Genomic DNA, 22,140 nt, shown 5'->3' on the forward strand with positions numbered 1-22,140 from the left:
TTACATATCAATACACACATTTAAATTATATGAGAACTCCACGTGTGTAGGTATGAAGGCAGGATCAGACTTAGCAGCTCTGCTTATCAAGACAAAACTTATTATTTGGGATGAAGCACCAGTGATGCATAAATACTGCTTTGAAGCTTTGGATAGGAGTCTAAAGGATTTATGCAATCTGTGAATCCCATGAACAAAGATTTGTTGTTTGGTGGCAAGGTAATGGTCTTAGCTGGTGATGTTAAACAAATATTACCTGTTGTCCCAGGAGGAAACAGACAAGACATTGTCTTCTCTACAATCAATAGCTCCTACTTGAGGGATTTTTGCCGAGTGCTCACACTAACAAAAAATATGCGTATGAGGCCAGGGTCCAACATCACAGATGTAGTTGAAATTCGAGATTTAGAGTGGATATTAAATATTGGGGATGGGGAGGCGGGATAGCCTAATGACGGGGAGGGTTGTGTAGAAATACCTGAGAATATACTGATTGATGGAGGAGATGACCTTATCGCGGCCGTAGTCGACATCACATATCCTGACCTAGAAGCTCATTTATGGGAAGCAACTTATTTCCAAGAGAGAGCCATACTTGCGCCAACACATGACATTGTTGAGACGGTTAACGATCATGTGTTGTCCAAATTGCCTGGTGAAGAAAGAACTTACCTTAGTTCTGATGCAATTTCAAAAGAAGAGGCAAACTTTGGAGTACATGAAATGTATTTAACCGAATTCCTTAATACAATCAAATGCTTTGGGTTACCAAATCATAATATGAGACTAAAGGTCGGGGCACCGATAATGCTTCTCAGGAATATTGACCAAACTTCTGGGTTATGTAATGGTACGCGTTTGGTTGTCAGACACCTTGATAATCGCATCGTTGAAGCTGTAGTCATATTTGGAAGTAACGTAGGTGACAAGGTGTTTATTCCTCAAATGACACTAACCTCATATGATGGAACAAAATTTCCTATCAAGTTTCAAAGGAGACAATTTCCTTTGGTTGTTTGCTTTGCAATGACAATTAATAAAAGCCAAGGGCAACCTCTATCTCATCTTGGTTTATATCTTCCTAGGCCGGTTTTTAGCCATGGACAATTTTATGTGGCAATTTTCAAGAGTTACGAGCAAAAAAGGATTGAAGATTCTAATCTGTGATAAAGATCGAGCGAAGTCGAATATTACCACTAACGTGGTGTACAAAGAAGTGTTTCCAAATGTTTAAGTAATGACTAATGAAGATAGTTGCCTAATTTGTTAATGTAAATTATTTTAATGATATTTATAGAAATTGTTATTTATTAATTTTAAATTCATCACTTAAGTATATTACCTTATTAACTTTCTTTCGAATAAAATAGCTATTGAATTTGTTACTAAATTGATGATACATTTTTATGTATCCTAATATTATCACGTCTATGTTGTATATTAATTTGTTCAATGATTTTAGCCAACAAAAAAATTACTAAAAAGTCCCCGTGCAGTTTGCACGGGTCCAAGAACTAGTTTTGTTATCTAAACCAGATACCAACAAGAAGTTTAATTGTATTGACAACAGGCTTTACAAATCTTAGTTTCAATATATTTCATAGTTTAATATTAGTATTGAACTGTTTTATTTTAAGGAAATGGACAAATGACTTTATCATAAATGCATTTCTCCAAGAGATTGAGTTCAATGATGTTCTAAGATTTTTGCTGGATAACAAAACTAACTAGATCTTGGGATAGCAAAATATGTAAAAAATTACAATTTGATGATATTTTAGAATGTTACAAAAGGTACAATAAGACATTTTGGATTCTTTTTCTCAAAGGATCTTTTTTGAGGTCAATTACGTTTCACACTAAAAAAAATTACGACTAAGTCTTAAAACAAAATATGTACAATAAGCACATTTCGAGTAGAAATAAAAGTCACAATCAAGGTAGGGTCTTGATTCATACCAACTACTCCCTGTATCCCAAAAAAATATTTCATTCTTCGATACACGCTTGTTAATGCACGTTTTATACTCTTAATATCTTTGATTATACATGAGTAATAACTAGTAGTTTTTGTCCAGAGCGATAATTTTCCGATTATTTACCAATGTACATTGGAAGCTTAAATAAAAAACTCGAGAGAAGTGGAAAAAAAGGTTCTACGTATTGATTGTGCTCAGGAAATGATCTTACGCTTCCTTTTTAAATTTTCTATATATTAAATAATAATATAAATTTTCATCAATATAACCCTCGATTTCAGATAGTACATATATATAAATATATAACTAGTTGTTGCACCGGACGAAATCCCGGGTCATTGCAAGGCATCAAGAGTTGGTTGGGGATCCGCCCTGCTATAAGGAACTACAAACAACTATTTGCTTGGATTCAGAGAAGAGCAAAATTGAGTAAATTCAGGAAACAGATAATGTATTCAAGTCTTGCTGCAACAATTTATATTGTGTGGCAAGAACGTAATAATGCTATCTGGAATATGCATATTAGAAGTGTGCATAATAGTGTAGAAAGGATTAAACTTGTAGTTAAGAAGAGAAATCAGGATAGATTGCCAAAGAAGCTGAAAGCTTCTGATGGGCGATGGTTTGATAGGATGTAAATTGTGTTTGTTCTCTTGATGGCAGAGCTTCATACACTGTATAGAGTGTGTCTGGTTGGTTTGTTGCTTGGTCAAGCTTAGATTGTATTATTGTTGTTGGAGCTTGTACACTTACTTACCAAAAATATATATATATATATATATAATACAATCGTGTTCTTGAATTTAGGTTAACGTATAAAAACATAATCGATACAATTCAATGGTGTGTAGTAGTGCTAATTATGAAGGTTATAAAAATTTGAATGACCAAATACCCCTGACAAATCGCGAAATTCACCATATACCCTCAATGTTTCAGATATTCACCATATACCCCTGACTTTTGAAAACTGTGCACCATATACCCTTTCTCTCATGGACGTTAAATCCTCGTTAGCTTTATTTATGATATTGCCACTATTAACCTTTAACCATAAAATCCTAACACCCTAAACCCTAACTCTAATTCTAACCCTAATCCTACACCCTAAACCAAACCCACCCCTAATCCTAACCCTAACCCTAACCCTAACCCCCTGCTAACCCCCACCCCACCCTCTCCCCCTCCACCCCTACCGACAGCCACAACAACCCCTCCTCCACCCCTCTTCCTCCACCGTCGATTTCCCCACCCCTTCTTCCTCCATCGTTGATTTTCCCTACCCCCTCTTCCTCCACCTTGATTTCGCCCTCGCCCTCCACCACATTTCCCTAACCCCTACCCATCCCCTTCGAATTCCCTAGTCCCCACCCCTACCCTTTCTCTTTTTTCATCTGCCCAAAATCGAACGACCGTACTACCACCCAACCTCTGACCACCTTGTGCACTCCCCAAAAACGCTCCCCTACTCTCACACCTTCTATCTCCTCTCACACCTTCTATCTCCTCTCACACAAACTCCCTAAGATCTGAGAATCACTGCAAAAACTTCAAGAGGGGGGGGGTTCAAATTTCTAGACTACGAGGGGGTAGGGGCTGCGGCAGAGGTAAGAGGAGGGGGCTAGCAGGAGGAGGGGGTAGGGGCTGCGGCAGAGGTAAGAGGGAGGGGAGGGGGGATGCAACAATGGAGGGGAGGGGGGATACATCGATGGAGGAGAGAGGAAGGGGTGGGGGTGGGCCTGGGGGTAGAGGGGATTGGGAGGGGTGATGGGCTGGGTGGGTTAGTGTTTGGGGGAGGGATAAAATTAGGGTCAGAATTAGGGGTTAGGGGTTAATGATGGCAATATTGTAAATAAAGTTAACAACAACCTAACGTCCGTTAAAAAAAGGGTGTTTGGTGAACAATTTTGGAAAATTAGGGGTATATGGTGAATACTTGAAACATTGAGGGTATATGGTGAATTTTGCTATCTGTCGTGGGTATTTGGTGAAAAAATCATTTTGTTTTAATATAAGAGTACTCAGAGGTAGAAGACGCTATTATTAGCATTAGCTAAATGAGTATAAATACATAAATTTCTATTTAATAGTTCTAAAAATAGTTTACTTATCTTGTCTTCAAATGTCTTTTTTTCCCACAAGGCCCAAAAGTAATTGTATAGTAGTTGATTAGTGCATTAGTATCTCAAATGAGAGGTCATGAGTTCGAGTCTTAAAACAGACATTTTTATTGTTTAATATGTCTCATTTGATTTTGTAGGGAGAGGGAAGATTACATATAGCATGTTTTTGCTTTGGGCTATATATATATATATATATATATATATATATATATATACTACCTTTTTATGCACACTATGGGTGCGGCGACATTTTGGGAATAATTATTACTCCCTCCGTCTCATAATATAGTGCTTGCATTCCTCTTTGGGTGTCCCAAAATGTTGTGCCTATTTCTTTTTTATCAATTTGTTTGGACTAAATTATCCTTCATTTCTACATAAAATTTTCCAAAATACCCCTACTTTCTTTTAAAATACGTGCCCCTATTTATTGTTTTACATCATTCGAAGGCATATTTATTGCTCTTTCATTTTATTTTAAAGGAAAAAGAAGAAAAAAACTAGTTCCAAGACAAAAACACCCAATAAACATTTACTTAAATATATATTTTTGTGAAATCCTAAAACTCTTTTCATTTTCCTTAATTCTTGTGAAAAATGAAAAGTGAGCACTATATTATGGGACGGAGGGAGTACTTAGTACTAAAAGAAACCGTATCTAAATTTACCTTTATTTTGTAAATAAGAAAGATTAAAATACTTACATATAGTATAGCATTTAAAAAACATTAATAAATAATGACCAAATTACAAATAGGATTTCTCTTAAAGGGACGACGCCATAGCCCATAACAGAAATACCGAAAGGTCAATTTGCGGCGCTCTACGTACCTTGTTTACACCAAAGCTGCATTGTAGTTTACTTTTCCATGTGGATACGTAACCGTAAGTCGTTAATGATACGGCATTAACTATTTTCTCTTTTCATCTATTTTAACTAACTTTTCAACTCCCGCCCAAGGTCATTTTCGGCATTTCAGTATTTAAGTATTTAAACTATCTTTTAAAAACAAAAAAGGAAAATAAATGGGCGATCCTTTGTTCTCTTTCAACCTTCAAAATCCTATAAAAACCATTCAATGCAAATATGCAATCCCCCTTACTCAACCCCATTCTAGCTCTTAACACACCAAAACCTCTTCATTTTCTCGTTTTAGAAAATACTTGAGAGAAATGAGAACTTTCACACTCATTCTTTTCACATTCTATTTCCTAAACTATTTTCTAAATGCAGCAGCTAGAGGAGGAAGTAGTAGTATATACAATGTGGCCAATTTCGGAGCGAAAGCTGATGGGAAAACAGACTCATCACAGGCATTTTTGAATGCCTGGGACGCGGCCTGTGGATCTACAGGCCGCACTACGATCCACGTACCTTCAGGCCGGTTTCTAATTCAAAAGGCGATAACATTTTCAGGGACAAAGTGCAAAAACAGAGGTGTTAACTTTGATATTAGAGGCACCATTGTCGCCCCCTCGAATTTCCAGGCTCTTAGAAACGCCAACACTTGGCTTGCTTTCGAGTATGTCACCGGAGTATCCATCCACGGTGGTGTACTAGATGGCCAAGGTTCTGATTTGTGGGCTTGTAAGATGTCTCACAAAGGCGGATGTCCAAGTGGTGTCACGGTGAGTCAAATTAAATCTACTACCTTCATTTTTTTAGTTGTTACGCTTTTTTTTTTCATTTGTCTATTTAATTGTTACACTTTTACTTTTTTCTTCTATGGTAACTAATCATATAACTTTTTATATTTTTCAACCTCATATCTCACCATCTATTTTGACAATGCACTCAAAACCTTCCTACCTACAAAAATTATTAAAAGAGTCGGTCTAATTTTAATATAAAAATAGACCTAGTCACTAAGACTCTGTTTAGGGAAGCATTTAGCTACCTTAAATGATAAGGTGCTAACATATTTTAGGTGCTAAAATAATTAGTAGTGTTTGGAGAGCACCTAAAATAAAATTTCAAATGGCTAAAAATGATAAGTTAAAAAATTTACTTTTTCAAAATTAGGTGTCTGAAATTTTGGAAAACCTTTCCAAAATTTTGACAACAACTATTTTTGCTTTAATAATTTACAACTTAATCAACTAATTTTGTCAAACAGTTAAACTAATCGCTTACCTTATTAGTTCTAGCACCTTATCAGTTTCGGCTCTATTTGGGGAAACATTTTAGGTGACTTAAATGATAAGGTGTTACAATTTTAAGTCACCTTGTATGATTAGTGGTGTTTGGTGGAGGAACTTAAATAAAATTTAAGTCCAAAATTTGATTGAAATTGAGTTGGAGTAAAATATAGCTTCTGAGATCAGGTGCTAATTTTTTTTTTTATTATTATTATTTTCTTTTTATCTTTTTAAGCCTAAAAATATATTTTCTTTTTATGTTTTTAAGTTTAAAAAGATATTTCAGCTACAGTCATAAATAATATTACCAAAGAGCTTATGTAATCAGCTAGCTTAACAATTTCAGCACCTTAACAGTTTCAGCTGCTACCTAATCAGTTTCAGCCACCTTATCAATTTCAGCTCCATTTCAGTTAGTTTTGCCAAACATAGCCTTCATCTTTAACTTATCAGTTTCAGTTTATTTTCAGCTAGTAATACCAAATAGAGCCTAAATGGATTAAACGGCTAGTCAGTCAAAAGAAATTATCCTAGTCACTATTGGACTAATTCTCTTTTTAATATGATTGGGGTTATCATTGCCTAATTTAAATTTAAAAGTAGACGGTCTCCTACAAGATAAACTCTCCTACTTAGTATATATTTCTCTCTCCTTCAATATTTTAATACTTCTTTTACATTTTTCAAAATCAAATATTCTTTTGTCATACTTTTTTTATTTTTGCAAAATTTCATTTGTTCTCCTGAAAGAGAAGTACACCAATTAACGCAGGGAATTACTGTATCTGTCTTACATTAATTGTCGTTCTTTTGTTCAGATTATTATCCCAATTTTACAAATTAGAGTTGCTAATCAGTTAATTATTTATGGCATATCACAAGTCATTGTTAAAATACTATCAGAATATACTTAATTACTAATTAAATCTACCTATAGTTGCGTTTAGGACTACCGTTAAAAATGGTATAATAGAGAGTAGCTTTACATGTGACCTGATCCAGATTGCACGGTTTGCAACACGATATTAATCTGGTGTAATCAACTATAACATTATAGAATAGCAGTATAGCAACCAAATACAAGTGAAACACATAGATTTCACCTGAGAAACCATGTGATTGGGTACAAAAAACAAAGTATTCAATTTTAAGAGAATCAATATAACTGAGTCTTAACATGTACTAATGTTATTATAAAAAGAATATCAGTCTTATTTGTTTTGTCAATTGTGCTTCTTAAGTTTTCTTTATGTAGAGTCACTTTTTTCCATAATTACAAAATTTACAAGTTCACAACTCACACGTCACAACTCTGCGTTAGATAACTAATTCCAATTATTTTAGTTCATAGACCACCTCATTTTTTATACTTTATAAAGGTACAATTTATTCACCTGATTTGGTTCATTTAAACTTATACATATTTATTATAGCTGTAAGTTAACTTGCTTAGATCTTTCAACTCCTCGTAAAAATAATTTAAAGTCAAAGTTAATCATAAAAATGTGTCTGACCAACAGAAGAGTTCACATAGAAAATTACGAAATAGCAGTTTTATTTTTTTTTATTTTTTTATTTTTTTTTATTAGGAAAGATAATTGATCCAAAGACCAACCCCTAGCCTGCAGGGCACACCAGCTCAGAGGCTGGGAACAAGGCTAAACAGTTTAGAATTAAATGCCCAACATATTGTGGGGATGAGGATTCGAACCCTGAGCAACGCCTTGGAATTCGGAATGGTACTCCACTGAGCTACGACCTCTCCCTCAGAAATAACAGTTTTAATAAGTTTGGTAAAAATCAAGTGAAGTGAGCAATTTTGTTCTGCAGCCCTGGTTGTATATATGAAGTGAACAATAAATGTTTTTATGTAAATATTTATGATGGATTAGCCTTTGCCCTTTGGATAATATATGCAGTATTTGATTCTTCAGCTGCTCATATATGCTTGCTTAGTAATTGTAGAGTGCTTATGATTGTTGTTATGGTATGTGCAGAACTTGGGGTTCACAAACTCAAGAAACATAATGATAAAAAGATTAACATCACTAGATAGCCAATTGTACCACATCGTATTTGTCGGTTGTAAGAATGTGAAAGTCCAAGGCACCACTGTATCAGCATCTGGCACAAGTCCAAATACAGATGGTATTCACGTACAATTATCAAGTGGTGTAACAATTCAAAGTACTCATATTCGTACCGGGGATGATTGCATCTCAATTGGTGCTGGTACGACTGACATGTGGATGGAAAACATCAGATGCGGACCTGGTCATGGCATAAGGTATTTTCTCAATATTGTACAAAGTATTATCTAATTATATACTTATGCCGTTATGAAATAAATGAAACACTTCTTTATTTTATGTGAAAGCTTTCTTGGAGAAGTGTTCCACATATTTGAGAACGGAAGAAGTATCAGATTCTTAAAGTCTTTTACTTCAAATTCTAAGATATAATACTATCATAAATTTGTAACTGAAGATATTTTTCTTATCATAAATTTGTAGCATTGGAAGCCTAGGTAAGGACATGAATGAGCCTGGAGTCCAGAATATCACAGTAAAGACTGCGACATTTACAGGTACTCAAAATGGTGTAAGAATTAAATCTTGGGGAAGACCTAGCAACGGTTTTGTAAAGGATGTGTTATTCCAACATATCACTATGGTGAATGCTCAAAATCCTATCATTATTGATCAAAATTATTGTCCGGGGAACAAGGGTTGCCCAGGAAAGGTGAGCAATTTAAATCGCGTAAATTTACTTTTCTGAAAATCATAGTATTTACAACTTCCGTGCATAATTTTCAGTGAAGCTAATAAGATGATTTGAACAAGCGTGACAACTAAATCTAAACGAGGACAATATATATATCTTAATTGACTTGCTGATGTATTTTAATTTACAGGTTTCAGGAATAAGAATTGATGGCATTAAGTACCAAGATATTCATGGATCATCTGCTACTCCGGTTGCTATAAAGTTTGATTGTAGTGCAAAAAATCATTGTACAGGGCTAAGATTAGAGAATGTAAAACTGACCTACAACAACCAACCAGCTACTTCACTCTGTTCGTACGCTGGTGGATTAACCTACGGATTAGTACAGCCTAAAAGCTGCTTGTAGGATTATTGTTATCTTATTCTTCCTCTTCTTGTTGAATCCTTCTTCCCTTATTAAGGAGGTGGAGGGTATTCCACTAATTGCTGTTATAATTTATAACAGGAGAATATATATCTATATATATTTACTTTTAGGATGATAGTTTTTTTTTTTCTTCTGTTTTTCATACGATTTTTCTTGATTATAGTCAATTTGCTAAGGCATCAATGTCTTGGATTGTAAGATTATCGTGATTAAGTTAGCTAGTGCGCGTGGCACATGCCTCCAACTGTCCAAGTTGCGAGCACGTTTGACATCAGACTTGTAAATATGTGGTGATTGGATGCGTTCTTTGTTAATTTCAAAGAATTTAAATTAAAGAACTTATATGGCAACAATAATTCTATTGGTGTTCTCTTTGTAGAATTTTTAGAGGAGGAAAGAGAAAAACTTGGAGAGAATTAATAAGATTATATTTTTATATATTTTTCATGTACTCACTTCATGAATAAATAAAACAACCTTTAAATAGACATACAAAACACTACTAATAACATGTCCATTATGTAGCCCACTACTTGCTTGCTATCCCACTAACTAGACCATTATATAGACCACTACTTGTTAACCCACTAACTGATTATTAGCAACTAATCCTAACTATTAGGAAAACTATTTGACTAATTTTGGAGCATAATCCAAGACACCCCTTGCCTCAAAATTTGTAGGAGATAACATTAAACATTATGTCACAATCTTGATTCTTGGTAATTCTTCCCACATGATGGACCTTCATTTTTTTTTTTTTTATCTTCATGGAGAACTTTTCTCCATTAACATGGAAGTAGAGGTGTCAAAAACTAGGCCGACCCACGGGTGAACCCGCATGTGACCCAGACCCAACCTGTTCCGAGCCGAGAGTGGTCGGTTGGAAAGTCGACCTATTCCGACCCAGTGTTCACCCGTGCCCAGTTTAACCCGTGGAATTAGTAACCCAACCTGAGTTGGGCCGACCCAGTTGTACCCGTACCCAGTTGCACCCGTGAATAACGACCCAGACCCAACCTGTTTCCGACCCAAAATGACCCGCACCCAACTTCACCGCCAATGACCCAGTTAAACCCCCCCAGTTATCACCCAACCCAGTTATCACCCAACCTAGTTACCACCGACCCAGTTGTGACCCAACCCAGCTATCACCGACCCAGTTGTGACCCAACCCAACTATCACCGACCCAGTTGTGACCCAACCCAGCTATCACCGACCCAGTTGTGACCCAACCCAGCTATCACCGACCCAATTTCGACCCAACCCTGTTAGCACCCGACCTAACTAAACCCGACTTAATGCCATTCCGACCCAAGTAAACCCGACCCAACACCATTTATTTGTTTTTGGGGTGCAAGACCGAAGACGTATAAGATTACCATTTATTTCAAGTTTTATCTTTCTTTTATTTTTAAATATCAATGGAACACATTTTTTCTGACAAGTACATTAATCTTTGGAGTAGTTCTCGATTAGGCGGAGATGAAACACATAGTTTCTGTTGTTAGACATGCATTTAAGCCATGGCTTCCGTACACTATAGGGCATAGGCCATAAGGTATCTTAATTCTTAACCTCCAACTTTTTTTTTGATTTATGTAAATAGTTGAATTGAATTAATCATGATGTACATTTCCAGCCCATTTATATTTGATTCTGTTTAGAAATTAGTCAAATTACAATATTTTTTAGAGTTTATATGTAAATTATAACATGCTGTTTTAGAGCTAACTTAAATACTTAGTATTTAATAAATATTAGAAATAAAATAAATAAAATCAGACTTAAAGTATTAGACAAAAAAAAAAAAGAATATAAAATTAAAATTGAACAAAACAACTGCCTAATAAAATTCTATTTCATACTTTCATTAACACTTGGGCCTTTCCAAGTTTCCAACATCCATTACATCTTGGCCCTTTCCAAGTTTCCAACATCCATTACATAATCAGCAACTAATACGCCCTAATATAAAAGCAGCAACATCCATTACATCCATTAATCATTACAACATTAGACCTTTACAACATTCCCTAATAACAAGTTAGTTTATCATTACTAATAAACAAAAAATTACATAATGATCATAATTTACATGGCCCAACAAAGCAGCAAAAAGTTAGTACAAAAAATTCCAATATTCTAGCAAGGCAGCAACTAATACGCCCCTCGAACAAGCAGAAAACAGAGATCTTCGGGATCCTCCATCTCATTGATGGGGCTCATTGGTATCTCATGACCTTCATCAATGAGAGTGTGTTCCCATGTTTCAAAAACCTGGTATCGGGTGAATTCCCCATCTTCACCCTCCACATAAATCTCCAGCTCATCCTTGTTAACAACACCACCACCAGCCTCCAAGACACCACCACCAGCATGTACCCCACCACCAACAGCATGTACCCTACCACCACCAGCCTCCAAACCACCACCACCAGCATGTACCCCACCACCGACAGCCTCTAAACCACATACTATCACTTTTGTAAACACATTTTCTTTAGTTTTTTTTTTCCTTCCTCACTAAGTCCTCTACATTTTTGTCTTAGAGATCTCCTACAACCCACCCTCTCATAAATCACCTTACCCTTACCTTTGTCCAATTTTGCACTTGATGTACCTGAAATTATAAACTCAAAAAATTCTAAATAAAAGAAAATATTAAAAATAAATACCAAAGACAGATTTTTGAGAGAAATAAGGCAGCAAAAAGAATAAATTATCTAAAACATTTGGTATAAAAAAATAGCTCTCAGGTACAAATTTCACCTCATCATCGAGCACTCGACTCTAATTGACAACACAACTTAACACGACAAGAAAGCCAGCAAAGAGACACAAGCATCATCAATACCAACCAAGTATGTATCATGTTCAATGAAGGCAGCAACAGAAATTTAGAGATGCATTGTGACCCTAAGGGCAAAACAAGTGTGTAAAGTTAAATGTAGGCAAAAAAAAGTCGCTAACAACCATAGGGCAAAGGTGGAAGACAAGAGAAAGAACAAACTGCAGCTCTCAGGTAAAAATTTCACCTCATCATCGAGCACTCGACTCTAATTGACAACACAACTTAACACGACAAGAAAGCCAGCAAAGTGACACAAGCATCAACAATACCAACCAAGTATGTATCATGTTCCATTAACGCAGCAAAAGAAATGAGAGATGCATTGTGACACTAAGGGCAAAACAAGCGTGTAAAGTTAAATGTAGGCAAAAAAAGTCGCTAACAATCATAGGGCAAAGGTGGAAGACAAGAGAGAGAACAACTACAACTCTTAGGTAAAAATTTCACCTCATCATCGAGCACTCAACTCTAATTGACAACACAACTTAACACAACAAGAAAGCCAGCAAAGTGACACAAGCATCAACAATACCAACCAAGTATGTATCATGTTCAATTAAGGCAGCAATAAAAATGTAGAGATGCATTGTGACACTAAGGGCAAAACAAGTGTGTAAAGTTAAATGTAGGCAAAAAAAGTCGTTAACCATAGGACCCCAATTATCTTTGCGCAAGGGACATTAATTTATTAAGCAAAAGGATATTGAACAACTAAACCAAACCCAAAACACAAACACAAACCCAAAATACAGACATCAACAATAGGCCAAAACAAAAACCAGCAAACCACCATCACCAAAACAGCCATGAAGGCATGAACCATCAAACAAAAACATCACAGTTTAAGGAATTGAATCATAATCAATATCAAAAGGCTCCGTATCCTTAACAACCTCAAGAGACTCCTCATCCTCATCCTTAGAATAACCAAATATTCAGTTTTGGCAAGTCACTACAGCCTCAACATTTTTGGGCAGCAAACGTGTGCGATACTTTGTTAAAATTCTGCCCCCCATACTAAATGAAGACTCGGAAGCCACAGATGTAATGGGGATAGCCAAAACATCTCTAGCCATCCGAGCCACAATCGGATAAACAGTCACATGAGATTTCCAAAAAGCCAAAACATCAAAGTGGTCATCTTGGTCAGCAAGAACATGTGGGGCATTGAAATATGATTCCATATCATTTTCAACACTCCTACTAGCAGCAACATTGGCACCAAAACTCTAAAAAATAACAAAGTAAATAGTATATCACTAAAGTATTCCCAAACAGCAATCACTAATTGATTAAAATGATACACATAATAGCCAACCTTTCCAAGATTGGCCTTCTTAAACGGACGGGCAAGTGACCTTGCAAAACTTGGAGTGGATGACTCAGATTCGGTAGTCATAGAAGATGTAGTGGAAGAAGATTGTAGGTGAGAATAAACAGTAGCATAGTGCATATACAACTCGCTAAAAGCATCAACAGCTTCTTTAACCTTACCATTAAGATCTTCAGGCAAATAAACAGTAGCATACAACTCATGAACAAAGTTTTTTTTGTAACGGGGATCAAGCATGATAGCAATAGTAAGAATTAGAGAATAATTTTGCCAATATTTGTTAAATTTTTTATACATAGGAGCATCCATAAGACGAATAGAATCAGTTGGGTTTTCTTGAGCATAATACAAAAGACTTTCAATCAAAACAATATTCTCCACATATAAGTTGGCAGTGGGGTAATTAGAACCAGAAAAAAAGACATGTAATATCATAAAACGGTTCAAGAAAATCACAAACATTTTGGACAGTTTCCCATTCAAAATAACTTAAAGAAACATCTAAACCATGCTCAAGCAAACATTACCTATCTACAGCCTCCCTAGCTTCTAAACACCTACGAAGCATAAGAAAAGTAGAGTTCCAACGAGTACGAACATCACCAATTAACAAACCAGAAAAACCAGTATTCACAGACTCAACACAATCATCAAACCTCTCTTTCCTAATGTTCGAATAAGAAACATATGAAACAACTTGTTGCAACTTTGTAACAGTTTTATCCATAAACTTAAAACCAGCTTGAACAATCAAATTCAATATATGGGCAGCACATCTAATATGAAAAAATTTACCAGAACAAGGCAACAAATTAGTCCTATTTAAGTCCCTAACCATTTCTTGAATCATAACATCACTGGCTGTAGCATTATCACAAGTTAAAGAAAACCCTTTATCTCTAATATTCCACTCATCAAACAAATCAAGAGTAAACTTACCCAACTCCTTACCAGTGTGGGAACCAGGAAAATGTCTAAAAACAAGAATTTTAGAACAAAGCACCCAAGAGTTATCAACATAATGAGCAGTCAAAATAGTGAAACTAACATTGTTAAGAGCAGACCACAAATCACAAGTACAACAGATTTTTCCTTCTAAATTACCTATAGCTATTTTTAATTGAGTTTGAAGGGCAGCAAACTGATTAGTACAATGCTTAAGCATAGTATTCCTAGAAATATGTTTCACATTAGGATTCAAGTAAGAAAGTAATTCTCTATGCTTAGCATGCTCAACCATCAAAAAAGAATATCCATGACACATAATATAGCTTCAGCAAATATACGACAGAAATTTTTTTGATCATAATGACCCCCAGGTTGAAGTTGCTTAACTTTTAAGTAAGCTTCACATTTTTCTAAGTGTTTATTTTGGTTATTAGTACCTTGTGTTCCCTTAGCACGATAGGTTTTAACATTACAGTGCTTACATGTAGAACAAATCTTACCATCTTCTTTTTAAACAAAGTAAAGTGCTGCCAAACCTTAGCCGTACGCCTCCCAAACATGACAGGGTCATGAGTTTGGGGAGAAACAGTTTCCTCATCAACAGACATAGAATTGGACCCAATAATGGAGTTCAATGTCAATGGATGAACTGAAAAACAAGTCAAACGTTTTGATTTCTAGGGTTATGGTTCGGTCATGTGTAGGGTTAGATCAGATTTAAGAGTCAAAGTCAAGTTTTAGGGTTTAGGGCAGGTTTAAGAATGTTCCAGATCACACATTAAAAAACAGTCACATAATGAATTTATTATTTAATTTAATATAAAAGAATTTATTCAATTTAATATACAATTATAATTATTATAACAAAATAAATGTTCCAGATCTCACATAAAAAAACAGTCACATAATGAATTTATTCAATTTAATATAAAAGAATTGATTCAATTTAGTATACAATTATAATTATTTTTACAAAATGTATGTTCAAAATCTCACATAAAAAAGCAGTCACATTATGAATTAATTAATCAATTTAATATAAAAGAATTGGTTCAATTTAATATACAATTATAATTATTTTAACAAAATGAATGTTCCAGATCGCACATAAAAAACAGTCACATAATGAATTTATTATTCAATTTAATATAAAAGAATTTATTAATTTTAATATACAATTATAATTATTATAACAAAATGAATGTTCCAGATCTCACATAAAAAAAGTAAACAGTCACATAATGAATTTATTATTCAATTTAATATAAAAGTATAATTATTTTTACAAAATGTATGTTCCAGATCTCACATAAAAAAAAGTCATATAATGACTTTATTATTCAATTTAATATAAAAGAATTTATTCAATTTAATATACTATTATAATTAATTTAACAAAATGTGTTCCAGATTTCACATAAAAAACAGTCACATAATTAATTAATTGTTCAATTTAGGCCGTAGGGTTAGGGTTAGGCCGTAGGGTTAGGGTTTAGGGTTTAGGGTTAGGGTTTAGGGTTTAGGGTTTAGGATTTAGGGTTTAGGGTTTAAGGTTTAGGGTTTAAGGTTTAGGGTTTAGGGTTTTATCCCCAACCCTAAACTCAAACCCTAAACTCGAACACTAAACAGAATTCCTAAACTCAAACCCTAAACAAAAACCCTAAACTCTAAACCCTAAACCCTAAACAGAAACCCTAAACAATCAAACCCTAAACAGTCAATCCCTATATAGTCAAGCCCTAAATAGTCAAGCCCTAAACCCAAATACAAAGCTCAAAAGACAGTCCAAACTCCAAATGTCCAATATAAACAAGCACCCAAAAACAAGCCCAAAACATAAAACCCAGAACACAAAGCCCTCCCTAGCCCAAAACTTGCACCAAGAAAACAGGAACATAAATGAACTTATGAACCCAGAACACAAACCCTAGATCATTTTATTATTTAACATAAATAAATTTCATTATTCAATTTAAGTAAAACCCGAGGCTAGATTCTAGAACACAAACCCTAGATGATTTTATTATTCATATCTCACATAGAAAAACTAATTATGATTATTATATACAATTATAATTATTATAATTAAATGAACTAATTATGATTTATGAAGGTTCCATATCTCACTCTCACATAAAAAACAACTTCAAAACATATAACTGACGTCACATACTCACAATCTCACATTTTCCGTATAAAAATAAAAGGTAAAATAATACAAAAAAAGATACAAAAATAATCACTATGAAGAACTGAACTTGAAAAACAGTAGCAAACATGACAAAAGATCCCAAAATAATCTAGATCTAGACACAAAAAAACAAGTAAAGTTAAAAAAAAAAGTATAGATCTCAAACACATGTCACATGATATTCCGAAAATAGTATAGATATCAGATCTCACATAGTAACATACTCACATTCACAATTTCACATTAAATTAGAATTATTATAATTAAGTGAACTAATTATAATTTATGAAGTTCCAGATCTCACTCTCACATAAAAAAACTTAAAAACATAGTCACATACTCACAATCTCACATATTCCGTATAAAAATAAAAAGTAAAATAATACAAAAACAAGATACAAAAATAAATCACTATGAAAAACTGAACTTGAAAAAAAGTAGCAAACATGGAAAAAAGATCCCAAAATAATCTAGATCTGGACAAAAAAAACAAGTAAAGTTAAAAAAAAAGTATAGATCTCAAGCACATGTCACATGATATTCCGAAAATAGTATAGCTATCAGATCTGTAACATACTCACATTCACAATTTGACATATGATAAAAAGTAAAATAATAAAAAAAATCAAGATCTTCAAAAAAAAACAAGTAAAATTAAAAAAAACATCATATTCCAGTAAATCTGCAAACTGGACCAGCATATATTCCCACAATCACATGCAAGTGCAGATCTTCCTAAATCTAAAAAAAAAAAAACGAAATCGAGAACTCTAGAAAAAAGAAAACTTACCTGGTGGTTGCGACATAATTTTTTGAAGAATAAATTTGCGTTTTTTTCTTTTTTTTTTTGTTTTTTTTTTTGCTTTTTTATCTTCTTTTTTGCTTCTTCTTGGACGAAACTCGAAAGCTTTGTTTTTTATCTTGTTTTTTGCTTCTTCTTGGACGAAACCGGAATAACAGAGAGCAGAGACTGAGAGAAAAGAAAATGAATGTTAGATGATGAGAGAAAATGAGAGGAACGGAATAAGAGAGAGGATGAGAGAGGATGATGAGAGAAAACGAAAACCTAATTCAGAGAGAAACCAGAATAAGAGAGAGGATGAGAGAAAATGAATGAGAGAGAAATGAAGTGAGGAAATGAGCGTGTGACTTAGAATTTTAGATTTATATACCAAGGGGCGTTAGGGGGAGGTTTAGGGTTAGATCAAGGGTTGAGATTTATTCTCTTATGGTTAGATCAACGGTTGAGGTTTAGGGTTAGATCAAAGGTTGAGATTTAACCATTGTTTGAATGAGTGGGTAAGATTAATTTTTGTAAGTTCATTTAGGGTTTTTAGTTAAGATTTCTGATTTTAGATTTCATTTAGAGTTCATTTAAATTTCATTTACAGTTCTTTTAGACATTTTTTATTAATTTGTAAATTTGTTTAGTAATACTAATTACTAATTATCAATATTATAAATTAATAAAATTACAAACTTTAGAAATCTAATTACTATTTTTAATTATGAACAAGATCATTAATGTAAAAATAATTATGAATGATGTTTACTAACTGTTTTAATAATTCCTACTTATTTTAAAAGTTCAATGAATAATGATGTATTGATGTGAAAAATTTGTGAAACAATGAAAGTTTAAATTATTAATTGTTAAGTATGAAATGCATTAGTGTGTGATTATTTAAGTAATGAAATAGACAGATTTCTAGTATGCTTTGATTATTGTTAAAACTGTGTAATAACATCGATGATCAATCGTATGATCATTTGATGGTTTTGACTTTTGATTAATGTCGAAGACAATCAATCTTAATATCTTATGATCAATTTGATTTATGTCACTAACTAACAAACTGTTTAAGTTTAATAGTCTATTGACTCTAATACTATAAGTTTATAATCAATAATCCTTATGGTTGTTAGTTGTTAATTGTTAGTTGTTACTTGTTAGATGTTAGTTGTTACTTGTTACTTGAATACTTATGCAATCATCAATAGAATAACTAAATAAGTGAATAACTAATAGAGTAATAGGCGATACTTAGGCAATAGGCCAACTTTATGATCATTTGTTATGTCAACCTTAACTTAACAAATTCGATCAATGTTTCATCCTCTACTGATACAATGACATGATTATTATTTCATACTGATTATTGACCATGATCTACTTTCATAGCTTCAATATTTCATCTTCATCCTTTAGTGATATAGTGTATGATTATGTATCATCTTCTGATCTTCATATGACATATTCGATTAAGTGATTAACATTGATGATTGTTACTTGTTGAGTTGTTCCATGAACGATGAAAAGTCGAACAATTTTATAATTACAAATTAATTAAGATGCTTTCATTAATGTTTTAATGTCAACCTAATTCTTTAATTCTAACTCTTTTTGTTGCTATATAGTAACTGATTCAGATTTCAGACAAAAGAGTAAGTAAGTCACTAACTAACAAAATGTTTAAGTTTAATAGTTTATTAACCCTAACACTATAAGTCTATAATCAATAATCCTTATGGTTGTTTGTTGTTAGTTGTTAGTTGTTACTTGTTACTTGTTTATTTAGTTGTTACTTGTTACTTGAATACATATGCAATCATGAATAAGAATAACTAAATAACTGAATAACTAATGAGCGATACTTACTACTTAGTAACTTAGCAATAGCCAATTACCAATAGCCAATAATGGGAATGACCCAATAATATAAGTATAATTTATAAGTCTTACTGTAGTAACATTTCAAATTATAATAATAATATAAGTATCAAACTATTAATGATTCAATGTATTATTAAAAAATTAACAATGACCCAATCACAATTCACAATATCAGTATAATTACAGATTACTATAATATACCACTATAAGTATAAAGTATAATGACTATAATCTATACCACAATATCATAATACGCCACGGAGCCGCCGGTTCGATATTTAGTCGTTCCAAGAACCAAGTCGGCAAGTCCCACCGAGATCCGATTTTTGCCGACCCAAGTCGAAATCCGATTTATTCTGACCCAAGTCCCAAGTCATTCCGATAGTCGATTTCTTAAAACTCAATTAATTCTGAAGGTCGATTTATTCTGACCAATTCATTCCCATATCGATTTCTTCCGACCCAAGTAATTCCAGAATCCGGATTATTCCGAGCCAAGTTATTCCGATATCGATTTCTTTCGACCCAAGTAACCCGAAAGCCGATTTCTTCCAACCCAAGTAATTCCGAAAGCCGCATTATTCCTACCCAAGTTATTCCGATATCGATTTCTTCCGACCCAAGTAACCCGAAAGCCGATTTCTTCCGACCTTAGTAATTCCGAAAGCCGAATTATTCCACCAAAGTTATTCCGATATCGATTCCGACCCAAGTAACCCGAAAACCGATTTCTTCCCACCCAAGTCATTCCGAAACCCGATTTCTTCCGACCAAAGTTATTCCGATATCGATTTCTTCCGACCCAAGTAACCCGAAAGCCGATTTCTTCCGACCCAAGTCATTCCGAAACCCGATTTCTTCCGACCCAAGTTATTCCGATATCGATTTCTTCCGACCCAAGTAACCCGAAAGCCGATTTTTCCGACCCAAGTCATTTCGAAACTCGATTTCTTCCGACGCAAGTCATTCCGAAACCCAATTTCTTCCAACCCAACTTATTCCGAAAGCCGATTTCTTCCGACCCAAGTCATTCCGAAAGCCGATTTGGACCGACTTCACCTTATTCCATTCCGACCCAAATTCACCCAACCTAGATACCGACCGACCCAGTCTCACCCGACCCAATTCCGACCCAGTTTCGAGATCCCCTCACCCAGTTTCACCCGACCCAAGTTCACCCGACCCACCCAGTTCCGACCCATGACACAGTGTGACCCAGATTATTCCGACCCAAATCATTCCGACCCAGCTTGGGTCAACCCAAACCCAGCCAGTGACCCAGATTGACACCTCTACATGGAAGCACTTCTCTTCCTAATGTGATGCACTTCTCATCACCACCATCTTTTGTTGATACACATTATCACCAACACCATATCTTAATTTGTTGATGCACATTATCACCAACCTTCACTCAATGAAGCACTTCTCTCCATAAACTCATTTTGACGTTGCCTTGCAAATTGACTAAGTCCGTGACTTTAATTTCGGAAATCGTCCCTGCGTTGAGTACGACTTCCACACACTCGTAAAGCTTACTCGATCTTCAACTCAACAATTTTTTAGGCCCTCTTTTTCACTGGATTAAAATCCATTTTCATGGGCTAAAAGGGAACCCAACAACACATCACACCCAACCATTACTTTCATGGTTAAACACAAAAAAATTCACTTAAACAAAGAAATTGCCCACAAAGAATGAAATCAAGCTGCGTTGCTTCTTTCTTTTTGCTCAATTTTTTTTAATACTCTCTTTCTCCCTCTATATCTCTCTCTCTTTTTTTTTTGTTGCTTCATCTCTTTCCCTTTTCCTGATCTAACCAGGAGCTCTTGATACCATGTAGAATTTTTAGAGGAGGAAAGAGAGAAACTTGGAGAGAATTAATAAGACTATATTTATATATATTTTTCATGTACTCACTTAATGAATAAACAAAACAACCTTTAAATAGGCATACAAAGCACTACTAATAACATGTCCATTATGTAGCCCACTACTTGCTTGCTATCCCACTAACTAGACCATTATCTAGACCACTACTTGTTAACCCACTAACTGATTATTAGCAACTAATCCTAACTATTAGGAAAACTATTTGACTAATTTTGGAGCATAATCCAACACTCTTTGTTTACTATTGTAATAATAAGTTAGAGTTTAAACCCAAAAATAATGATGCTCTCCCTCGAAAGATAGGGCAAATCCTCGAAAGACAGGGCGACGCTAAGTCGCTAACCCTAGTGGTTGCTCTTCTTCCACCATGGAGGAAGAATTAGCCAATCAATGCAAAAAAATTATCAATCAACAATGCTGAATCCAATACTATGGATATTGGCTACCTAAATTTTGAGGACTCGATAAAACAGATTTCATTAGTTTTTATTGAACAAGTGATCACGGGCGTAATTTCAATATTGAAGCTTTCAAGAAAACTATGACACAAATAAGAATGAGTTCCGAAGCGTTTAATCATCAGATTTATATGCCATAATCTTTTCTCTTTTCAATTTCTTCACTGGAGAGACAAGGACAAGGTCATGGAGGGTAGGCCATGGTGCTTTGACAATCAATTACTTGTACTGAATGAGATTATTGGACATAAACAACCATCAGAGATAACTCTTACTCATTGGCCTTTCTGGATTCATATTAAAGATCTACCCTTTAACTGTCGTTCCGCGTCAATTTGTTTAGCCATTGCGGACAATCTTGGGACTGTATTGGAGGTTGAACATGACACTAT

General features: G+C 34.3%; 1 protein-coding gene across 1 annotated transcript; it reads left to right on the forward strand.

Moving 5' to 3' along the window:
* Positions 1 to 5,179: 5,179 nt before the first annotated feature.
* LOC104889055 (polygalacturonase) lies at positions 5,180 to 9,521 on the forward strand. The gene is made up of 4 exons (XM_010674195.3): positions 5,180 to 5,731; positions 8,239 to 8,528; positions 8,755 to 8,983; positions 9,156 to 9,521. Exons 1-4 carry the CDS (start codon positions 5,276 to 5,278, stop codon positions 9,372 to 9,374), a joined length of 1,194 nt encoding a protein of 397 aa, XP_010672497.2. The 5' UTR covers positions 5,180 to 5,275; the 3' UTR covers positions 9,375 to 9,521.
* Positions 9,522 to 22,140: the final 12,619 nt, after the last annotated feature.

Source organism: Beta vulgaris, chromosome 3, assembly GCF_026745355.1.
Source record: "Beta vulgaris subsp. vulgaris cultivar EL10 chromosome 3, EL10.2, whole genome shotgun sequence".
Taxonomy (NCBI): domain Eukaryota; kingdom Viridiplantae; phylum Streptophyta; class Magnoliopsida; order Caryophyllales; family Amaranthaceae; genus Beta; species Beta vulgaris.